The sequence below is a fragment of the Argopecten irradians genome, chromosome 6, assembly GCF_041381155.1.
Source record: "Argopecten irradians isolate NY chromosome 6, Ai_NY, whole genome shotgun sequence".
Taxonomy (NCBI): domain Eukaryota; kingdom Metazoa; phylum Mollusca; class Bivalvia; order Pectinida; family Pectinidae; genus Argopecten; species Argopecten irradians.
In genome coordinates, this window is record NC_091139.1 from 35,146,433 (window position 1) to 35,157,966 (window position 11,534).

General features: G+C 35.9%; 1 protein-coding gene across 1 annotated transcript in view; it reads right to left on the reverse strand.

Annotated features, from left to right (window-relative positions):
• Positions 1-11,306, reverse strand: part of LOC138325728 (high affinity 3',5'-cyclic-AMP phosphodiesterase 7A-like) — an 88,224-nt gene extending 76,918 nt beyond the window's left edge. Inside the window, exon 1 of the mRNA XM_069271575.1 lies at positions 11,069-11,306. Within this exon, the coding sequence (XP_069127676.1) occupies positions 11,069-11,254 (186 nt within the window). The 5' untranslated portion in view covers positions 11,255-11,306. The remainder of the gene's footprint in view (positions 1-11,068) is intronic.
• Positions 11,307-11,534: the final 228 nt, after the last annotated feature.

Below are 11,534 nucleotides of genomic sequence, written 5' to 3' on the forward strand. Positions count from 1 at the left end.
ACATAGGTACACTCACACATGCATATATATATCTTTATGAAGCCAATGTTATCTTAATGATAATACACACTGACCTATAGCCCAAGGCAAGGATAAAGGTAAACTTTTAATGACAGTCTAATTTACATCAGCACAACCTCAACTACCTACAACTTAAAATACACAGGCCATAATGAATGGTTAGATGAGTACATTTGTATCATTTGGGGGTCAACAGGTTGCCCAGGAAACCACATACTCAGGTATGTATTATGCTTTCAATTGTATGTATATGAGATGGAAATGACCAAAGCATGATTAAGCTTTCAGGAAACTGACCTTCGATAAATGGTCAGTCACAATAACATATTAAGTAGTCCTTTGACTCATGTCACGATCAGATATATCACATCTCTACAGTCAGAAAGCACAAATCAACAGCTACTTCAGGTTAATTAGATACAGTCTAGGAGGTTTCTTCATATTCATTCGTAATGCTCAGACATTTCACCAATTCTTTTATTGAAATTAGATCTAGATTAAGAGTTCAAAATTTATTAAATATTGTTAGAAGTTTTGGTTTGGGTTTAGATTTATTTTACATTCTTTTCCTTTTAACAGTTTTCACTTCATGAGATGATATATAACTTTTAGAAGGTGAACGAGGGCTCGTGAGTATACTCATTTGAAGGTGAACAAGGGCTCATGAGTATACCCACTGAAGGTGAACTAGGGCTCGTGAGTATACCGTAACCCATGTGAAGGTGAATGAGGGCTTGTGAGTATACCCAGAGATATAAACACCAACCTTTAGTCAGTACAGGCGACTGGCTTTCTTGAGTTTTGATTTTAACCATGAGGAAAAGGAATGTTGATACTTTGTCCACCAACCAAAAAACCAAAAAAAAAAAAAAAAAAACAAAAAACAAAAAAAAAAAAAAAAACAAAAATGGTGACTAACGAGGGCTCATGAGTATACTCATTGAAGGTGAAAAGGGCTCATGGGTATACCCGGTGAAGGTAAACAAGGGCTCGTGAGTATTACCCATGAAGGTGAACAAGGGCTCATGAGTATACCCATTGAAGGTGAACAAGGACTTCGTGATATACCCAGAGAAGGTGAACAAGGGCTCGATGAGTATACCCATTGAAAATGAACAAGGGCTCATGAGTGCTCCCATTGAAGGTGAACAAGAGGCTCATGAGTATTCCCAAATGAAGGTGAAACAAGGGCTCATGAGTATAACCCAATGAAGGTGAACAAGGGCTCATGGGTATACCCGTTGAAGGTGAACAAGGGCTCATGAGTATACCCCTTGAAGGTAAAAGGGCTCGTGAGTACACCCAGATGAAGGTGAATAAGGGCACGTGAGTATTCCCATTGAAGGTGAACACGGGGCTCATGAGGTATAATTTAAGGTGAACAAGAGGCTATGAGTATACCCGTCGAAGCGTGAAGGTGCATCAGTGCTCATGAGTACACCGTTGCGGTACACCAGGGTCGTGAGTATACCTCATTGACAGGTGAAAATGGGAGAGTTTACATTGAAGGTGACAAGGGATTCTTGACGTATACCAGAGATGTGAAACAAGGGCTATTGAGTAACCTCAGGATATAAACAACCAACCTTTGTCAGTACAAGGGAAAAACACCATAACCATCCTGCCAGTTATACATAGACACATGTGTAGTGAGACCTTTATCACCTTTCTCACATATCACCCAATATTTCTACTTTCTAATAGCAGATTGAATGGCCAGTGACCTTGAAGTCAGCTTGTCGAAGTCATCTAATTAACATTTAATAATATCTCAGCTTCATCACTGAATATATCTTCGTCCCTGTGCTGTTACATATTTCCAGTTATGGCTGTCTGGACAAGGCATTATTATATGAAGTAAAATATTAGTAAAAATGTATGTAGCTGATAAAATTTCATTAGAAGGTTTAACAGAGAACCTTTATGACATCAAAAAGTCGTGATAACACTTTACAATAGTCCTAATCAATCTGCATATATATATATCTCCCAAGAAATACCTCAATAATTAATATTATTATAGTCTACTAAAATATCATTTAGCTGTTATTTTTGTTGGCAAAAGAATTAGCACTGGTGACTTAAACAGAGAAAATTTTTGTTAGCAAATTTACATTCTGATTTGGCTATACATTATTGATTTTGTTAAATAATTTCAAAAATTTGATGTGCCATGAGTCTTCGGGCAAGTGCCACTTCAAATTATTCAACAATTTTGATAAATTTCATATTATGTAGTCAGAGAATAATATTCCATTTATAACATAACTTGCATTTATGGAATTATAGACAAAACTTTCTTTTTTATTTCTCTATAAAAAAGTCCAAATTAGGATGTGATATTGTTTCCAGCAGGCGAGTTTATTTTTGCAAGTAATTTTTGATTATGATGTTATTATTACCTGTGACGTCACAATAGTATTATTATATATGTGTCTTACGATATCTATGACATGGCCGTACGACAATTGGCTGCACAGGCCAGTTACGTGATATATTTTCTTCACAACAAAATTTCTTAAATCTGTTGTGAAAATGTGAGATCAAAATGATTAACGATATATGTGAGATCAAAATGATTAACGATAACACAAAATTCTACATACATTACATACGTGTTCGTTGTAAAAGGTGATGGAAATATGTATGATGGAGTAAATCTGTCGGCCAGTGTTGTGACCTAGTGTATCCAGTTATTTGATCGTACTAAAGGCTGTCATTAATAAGCTACTTAACGACCACTAGATGATACAACTTTATTACAGAAATCCTTTTACCTGTACAATATACACCAGTACAATAGACTGGAGCCCTAGCTATACAGGGTCGACACACTGAATGTTTACAGAATGTTAGCTAAATACATTGTATGTCATAACATGTGTATACTTTTACCCACCATTTGCCTAGCTAAAGACTTTTATATACTTAAGTTAATATTAATTAATTAATATTTATGTCAAGAAGTCTGGCAGTTTGTTAATAGATTAGTTCTTACAGAATATCATTGTCGATAAATATCTATTATTATACCTCATGTTTATAACAGTGCCTGTGATTAGTTGAAATATATCACATGACAGGGAAATTTAACATTGTATCTCCCTCGGGGGGGAAAAAATATCATATTTCCCTTTGGATTGTACCCTCTTTGTGACCACACATCTCTCACAAGGAGTTATCTCCCTTTCTGATTTTACAACAATGATGGACAAAGTGTAAAACAACAATTTTACTCTTCACGAAACTAAGTAATATCTATCCCAAGGGTAGCGATTTGCGAATTTTCTGTATAATAAAAAATATATGTCCCAGTGGCAGTGTGATATGAAGGTTAATTTACCCTCAGATGTAATATTTCCCTCGAGAAAGCACTCAGGAAATATACATCTTCAAGTTAGTAAATCTTCATATCACACTGCCACCAAGGCCATAAATGCATAATATCAATCATATCATATACACATGTACCAGTTACACGATTTTATATATACTTTTGCTTTCTTAAATTTCCCTCTTCTTTTCCCTCAGTTAATCTTCATTTAGGAATTTGAGAAAGATCCCTGATACTCTTCCAGAAATCACAAACTTCAATTTTTCAAAATCTATTAAGTCAAAACTTTCTTTGAAACAGTGATATCAAACTTAAGAATGTCAACATATTGAGATTTTAAAATGTTCCCATCAAAACTTTCTTTGAAATAGCAAAAACAAAAATAGATTTCTGGATATCCTGTTCTTGTGGTTCTTTCCATTCAACCATATATTTTCAGAGCATATTAATGAGTTGCATTTCAACTCTGCTACTAAGTAGCACATGGCTTCTTAAGCCAAGACAGGGTAACATTGGACATGGACACACCTTAAGTAAAATATCACAATTAATATATCACTATGTGAACACCTGCCTACTAATAACAGAACTTTTAATTAATTATACATATATCTCTGTCATTCTGACTGATCAGAATCTGCCCATTATAAGTACATCATTTACTAATGACAATTGACCGTTGTAATAGCCCCAGAGCAGCAGTCCACCAGCATCATCCATGTCAATGGTACTCATAGGTATCGAGATATTATTTGGACTAAACATCAGGTTTTATTTATCCTTAATGAGAGGTTTATGATAACACACCTGCAGATGAACTTAACATAGTCAAGATGAAGGGTCAAGGTGTCAAATGTACAGTAGCGCTAATGGGGTCAGGGGTAATGTACAGCAGCAATGCTGGCAATGCCATGGCTTCCAACATTGTACCTTTATCAGCAATCATAAGTATTATATTTGGGTAAGAGTTCCTTTTGAACCACCCCCCCCCTCTAGATTTTTAGGAGAAAGAAAACAAATTTTTGGTGAGAAAGTAATGAATTGTCCTCTTCACTCATTCTCAAATGTACTCAATAAACTAAAACTCTCTATAACTTTCAGAGAGTATTAATTATCAGGATTAATTTTGAAGACATAGTTTTGTTTGAATTGTTTGCCTTTACTTGACCCAGTGGTGTAGTGGTTAAGACAATAGACATTACAGCTTATGGCTAGTGTCAAGTATGTGGGTTTGAATCTTTCCGAGAGTATTCCCGTTTGTTTTAACTTGTATATCACCTAAGTAAGCAATATGCATGAGTTGTTGTATGAATATGACAAAGGAAAGCAGGTATATATATGCCGAGGGTTTTATAACATTTTGTGATCCCGAGGGAAGAATATCCCTATCCTTCATATCCAAATATGGATTTTGATATAAATAAAAAAAAAAAAAAAAAAAAAACGTGACTGCAATATTCCATACCTGAAAATTGTATGATATTTTCAACAACAATCCCATTGTTTGCATCTTTAAAAGAAAACAAAACTTAGTTTCTGGAAAAAAAAAGGATAAATTGTAACAAGCGAATATTAATTTTGTTGATGCTGTGACGTCACCATGCATGGGTCCATGCATGAGTAGCTCGACAAACTAATAAAGCCAAGTATTAAAGGTATGGACAAACTAATAAAGTTATGGACAAACTAATAAAGGTAAAACTAATAAAGGTATGGAAAAACTAATAAATGGTATGGGACAAACTAATAAAGGTGTGGAAAAACATAAATAATGGTGTGAACAAACTAATAAAGGTGTGGAAAAACTAATAATGGTATGGACAAACTAATAAAGGTGTGGACAACCTAATAAAGGTGTGGACAAACTAATAAAGGTATGGACAACCTAATAAAGGTGTGGACAAACTAATAAAGGTATGGACAAACTAATAAAGGTGTGGACAAACTAATAAAGGTATGGACAAACTAATAAAGGTATGGACAAACCTAATAAAGGTATGGACAAACTAATAAAGGTGTGGACAAACTAATAAAGGTGTGGACAAACTAATAAAGGTATGGACAAACTAATAAAGGTATGGACAAACTAATAAAGGTATGGACAAACTAATAAAGGTGTGGACAAACTAATAAAGGTATGGACAAACTAATAAAGGTATGGACAACCTAATAAAGGTGTGGACAAACTAATAAAGGTGTGGACAAACTAATAAAGGTGTGGACAAACTAATAAAGGTGTGGACAACCTAAAAAAGGTGTGGACAAAACTAATAAAGGTGTGGACAACAACAAAGGTATGGACAACCTAATAAAGGTGTGGACAAACTAATAAAGGTGTGGACAAACTAATAAAGGTGTGGACAAACTAATAAAGGTGTGGACAAACTAATAAAGGTGTGGACAAACTAATAAAGGTGTGGACAAACTAATAAAGGTGTGGACAAACTAATAAAGGTGTGGACAAACTAATAAAGGTGTGGACAAACTAATAAAGGTGTGGACAAACTAATAAAGGTGTGGACAACCTAATAAAGGTGTGGACAAACTAATAAAGGTATGGACAAACTAATAAAGGTATGGACAAACTAATAAAGGTGTGGACAAACTAATAAAGGTGTGGACAAACTAATAAAGGTATGGACAAACTAATAAAGGTGTGGACAAACTAATAAAGGTGTGGACAAACTAATAAAGGTGTGGACAAACTAATAAAGGTGTGGACAAACTAATAAAGGTGTGGACAAACTAATAAAGGTGTGGACAAAACTAATAAAGGTGTGGACAAACTAATAAAGGTATGGACAATAATGTATGGACAAACTAATAAAGGTGTGGACAAACTAATAAAGGTGGTGGACAAACTAATAAAGGTGTGGACAAACTAATAAAGGTGTGGACAAACCCAATAAAGGTATGGACAAACTAATAAAGGTGTGGACAAACTAATAAAGGTGTGGACAAACTAATAAAGGTGTGGACAAACTAATAAAGGTGTGGACAAACTAATAAAGGTGTGGACAAACTAATAAAGGTGTGGACAAACTAATAAAGGTGTGGACAAACTAATAAAGGTGTGGACACAAACTAATAAAGGTGGTGGACAAACTAATAAAGGAGGTGTGGACAAACCTAATAAAGGTGTGGACAAACTAATAAAGGTGTGGACACAAACTAATAAAGGTGTGGACAAACTAATAAAGGTGTGGACAAACTAATAAAGGTGTGGACAAACTAATAAAGGAATTCTCGCCGTCTCGTCTTTTGTGATAATCGCGTCTCTTCGAGTCCGTCAATTAGTGTCCTCTCCGAAGGACTAGCATCATGTGTACATACCTTGAGTGGACTTATAGTCAAGTTGCTGACAATTTTTTCCTAGAAATCCGTCTCTGGTTGTCATTCAGAGTGACCGAATCCGACGTAATACAGAGACTAAGTGTCCGCTGAAGTGCTACGCTACTAGGTGTGACTCGAAACGTGAGAACACTAGATTATTCCGCTACAAGCCGCTACACCCCACGTCGCCCCCGCTGGTGTGGACGTGGAATGTGTCCCCTGTCGCCTCACATATAATTAACCAAAGTGTCACCTAGCGACAATTGTCGAACATAGCTCTCTCAACTACCGTCTGTAGAATATCCGGTTTTTGAGAGAGATTGTGTGTTTTGTTGTGCGGTCTCTGCTGTGTGTGTGTGTGGATGTGGATCAACTACGACAGAGATATCATATCGCTAACTAAGTATGTGTTATGTGTGGAATTCGCTCAGTCTTATTCGTCGAGTACTGCGAATAAAGGTGTGGACAAACAGTGATGTTTATACGCAATCGCTCTCGCCCTTGAGTCTCCTTGGCAGGGAATCGTGTCTAGATAGAGTTAGAAGCCTAAGAGTAGCGCTCGATGGAATCTCGCGAGTGCCAGTCTAAAGGTCTATCTGTGGCTCTTTTGCGGATCTGGCGTGGATTTAGCTCATACGAGATTCGCATCTGATGTGGAGAGCACAAAGCTACGTCCACAGAGTCTTAGTAGCTAGTATCCACGTGTACACTTCGCCCACTCTGGATTGCGCTGATCATAGAGACAGTGTGGCACCAACCATTTGCCGAGGGAACAGAGAGTCCAAACTCTATGCCCCATCAACTTAAACCAGCAGAATGGTAGCAGATCCATGTCTGCAATTGTGCTTTCCGATAACATGGGATCAGTACTGGTCTGCATTTCATTACATAGATTCTTTGCACATACTTATCAACGAAACTAATATAAAGGTGTGGACAAACTAATAAAGGTGTGGACAAACTAATAAAGGTATGGACAAACTAATAAAGGTGTGGACAAACTAATAAAGGTGTGGACAAACTAATAAAGGTGTGGGACAAACCTAATAAAGGTGTGGACAAACTAATAAAGGTGTAAGGTGGACAAACTAATAAAGGTATGGACAAACCTAATAAAAGGTGTGGACAAACTAATAAAGGTGTGGGACAAACTAATAAAGGTGTGGACAAACTAATAAAGGTGTGGACAAACTAATAAAGGTGTGGACAAACTAATAAAGGTGTGGACAAACTAATAAAGGTGTGGACAAACTAATAAAGGTGTGGACAAACTTAATAAAGGTGTGGACAAACTAATAAAGGTGTGGACAAACTAATAAAGGTGTGGACAAAAACTAAAAAAGGGTTGGACAAAATAAAAAGGTGTGGACAAACTAATAAAGGTATGGACAAACTAATAAAGGTGTGGACAAACTAATAAAGGTGTGGACAACTAATAAAGGTGTGGACAAACTAATAAAGGTGTGGACAAACTAATAAAGGTATGTTCATGGACAAACTAATAAAGGTGATGGGACAACTGAAATAAAGGTGTGGACAAACTAATAAAGGTGTGGACAAACTAATAAAGGTGTGGACAAACTAATGAAAGGTGTGGACAAACTAATAAAGGTGGACAAACTAATAAAGGTGTGGACAAACTAATATAAAGGTATGGACAAACCTAATAAAGGTGTGGACAAACTAATAAAGGTGTGGACAAACTAATAAAGGTATGGACAAACTAATAAAGGTGTGGACAAACTAATAAAGGTGTGGACAAACTAATAAAGGTGTGGACAAACTAATAAAGGTGTGGACAAACTAATAAAGGTGTGGACAAACTAATAAAGGTGTGGACAAACTAATAAAGGTGTGGACAAACTAATAAATGTGTGGACAAACTAATAAAGGTGTGGACAAACTAATAAAGGTGTGGACAAACTATTAATACAAGTATTTGTTGAGAAAAATAGTTTTTATTCCCGGTTCATAAGTGTCTTGCATGGTATTTAGTAGTGTAAAGAGACAGTGACGAATACTTCTCACTTATAAATCCTTGAAATCACTAATGGTAATTATTTTTCCAGTTTTCATTAAAAAAAATTTTTAAATATTTAATTCAAGTTAATTTATCTTATATATTTTTTTTTGTTTGTTAATTCACATTTTATTTTATAGAACCGGGCACCTGTGGTGTACATGTACTTTAATTTGTATAGTTAATGGACATTCTATCTATCTATATCTATATATATATGATACGTTGCAGATACGTTGCAGAACCTGTTTCCGTTTCAACACAACGGTAGAGAGAGAATCTTACAGGGCATGTTTAAAAGTCTCCAATGTTGGGGCACATACTACCTTATCCTCTAAGTGGTTCCAGTCAATGACTATACGCACAAAGAAGGAATTCCTGTATTGCTCACAGTTGTGTGTTGGTACCGTTAGGGGTTTTGAATTTCCGGTGACATTTTTTTCAACAATATTTGTGGTGATGTGATTTTCGTTATACTTAGCTTTGATGTTTCTTTTGGGTCGTTGTTTTGTTAAGTACTCATCTTGGGGTATTGATGGTAGCATCCCCGTCACCACTTTATATAGGAAGGTCAGTCTCGCGACATTACTCATTAGGCCCATATTGTGTACAAAAGTATACATTTTTTTTGTATCATAAATTACATTCAATTCTATAGCCGAGATGCAATTGTCACTTTGTGTACATTAGTTTAATAAGTAAGTTATCATATAGATGTAAGTATTAACTATCAGAGGTTAAATTTTGATATTTTATATTCGGCCACACCAATTTGAAAAATAGTTTGTCGTGAATTCCCGCTCCTAAAATTGAAATTTCAGAAAAATATATAAAAAAAATAATCCTGCTCCTGTTTTCCGAGTTCCGGATTTTGACGAACGAATTCCGTTTCTTTTTTATATTATTTTCTCGCAATCGGAGAAACGAAAGAAAAATAAAATGGCGCGGGATGTAAAAATGCTTTCGTTTGCCATTTTCCACAACTGTAACTTTATAGCTGAAGTAAAGCAAGAGGAAAGGTAAAAAATCTCTGTTGTAAATGTTAAATCACGAACAGGGGACGTCCCTTGCATGACAACAGAATGTTGTGAAGATTGGTCTTGCAATGTTTTGCTAGAATTGCCGTCGTTGCTAGTGCTTGGCGCCATGGCAGTCATATTTTGGAAACATGATTAACATTCAATGCATGCACGCGTTTTTCAAAACCAGCTAAAGGTTGTATCGAAATAGCTTCTCATCATATGGCGTTAATGATTGTGGTGAGTTCAGTACAGAAATCAGCACATGATCGGGAAAAAGCGTCATCACTCTATTTTATTTAGGCCTAGAATTTTGTAGAAAATCAGCGTTTGATATTGTGATGAACACACGAATAAACAATTCCACTTCCTTCGAAGCTTACTGGAGATACATTAAAAGGATTTTTTTTCTGAAGTGTTAATAGTCTGACTGTGTTATTTTTCATTAAATTATAATATCAAAATTGTATGCCAGTGAAGGGTGTTTTTTCATAATATTTTAATATTGTTGTGATATTGTCTCTGAGAAACATCAATTATTATTGAATCATATGTTGGAGAAAATATCAGAATCATTTTGAGTCCATGCATGGACATCTAGGATAATGTAACCTAAATTGGTTGTTACTATTTTTTTCTAACTGAAACAACTTCAATTTTCTATGACTTGCATGAGATTTATTTAATGGTGTTTAGCAATAAAACATTAATAACCATTCCATCCTAAATATTTTCCAAATTTATACTATTTAGATGCTATATTAAACTGGTAATATTGACAATGTAAATGTGTTTTAATATTGTTACAGGGTGCGTCATAATATTTGAAAATATCCGTCGATATGGAATAAAAGAACTTGCATGGTTAATCAGTGTTCTTGTTTCTAACAATACCCCTGCAACATTGCAAACAAATATCACTCAAATATAATGAATTGGGACATGTTAAATCCTTACATATATTAAAATATAGCATTTTACAAACCTGTCGCTGCGATTTCTCCCAAAATGAGAATTTTTTTTTTTTTTTTAAATTCCACCATCTCGCTCCAATTTTTAATTTCAAATCCCGATGAACTATTTTTGAAAATTGGTATGGCCTTAGGCCTAATATATTTTTATGTTATGTTATTATTCCCCGGTCATCGCGACCTAGCACCAAGGGGGGGTAACTCGTAAGAAATAGGGAAGCTCGCGGGGAAGCTCTATGTACCGTAATATGTAGTCGATTGTGTTCGACTTTTATAGATTCCAGGATTTAGAATCACGAGAAATGATTATGCACTGGTAATATTTTGTTGATGTTGACAAGCATTAATCAGCGTGAATGACATGACTTACCCCAAGTCGTGGTCTGAAGGATTGGATTCCACTGGACGCATACGAGATTCCCCCTCTCCTGGCGAGGAACTGTGCGGGCACGTGCACGTCTAGCGGCAATGAAGGAGGATAACACACATTTAGAACACTCATTTTGCATCGCTGTGTCCTTTGTTTCATGGATCCCCCGTGAACGCATCCGCACATAGGACGGGTACCTACAGTCGGGTACCTGTCAGTCGGTTCCCTGGCTTAGCTGTCCATGTTCACGGAAGTACGCGGTGTCATGGGAAATTCACGCCTTAGAGACAAAATATTAAGGATACTTGCACGGCATTACGGTATTGCTGTCTCCCGTATTGCTGTCTCCCGTCATTTACGGTATTGCTGTCTCCCGTCATTTACGGTATTGCTGTCTCCCGTCATTACGGTATTGTTGTCTCCCGTCATTTACGGTATTGTTGTCTCCCGTCATTTACGGTATTGC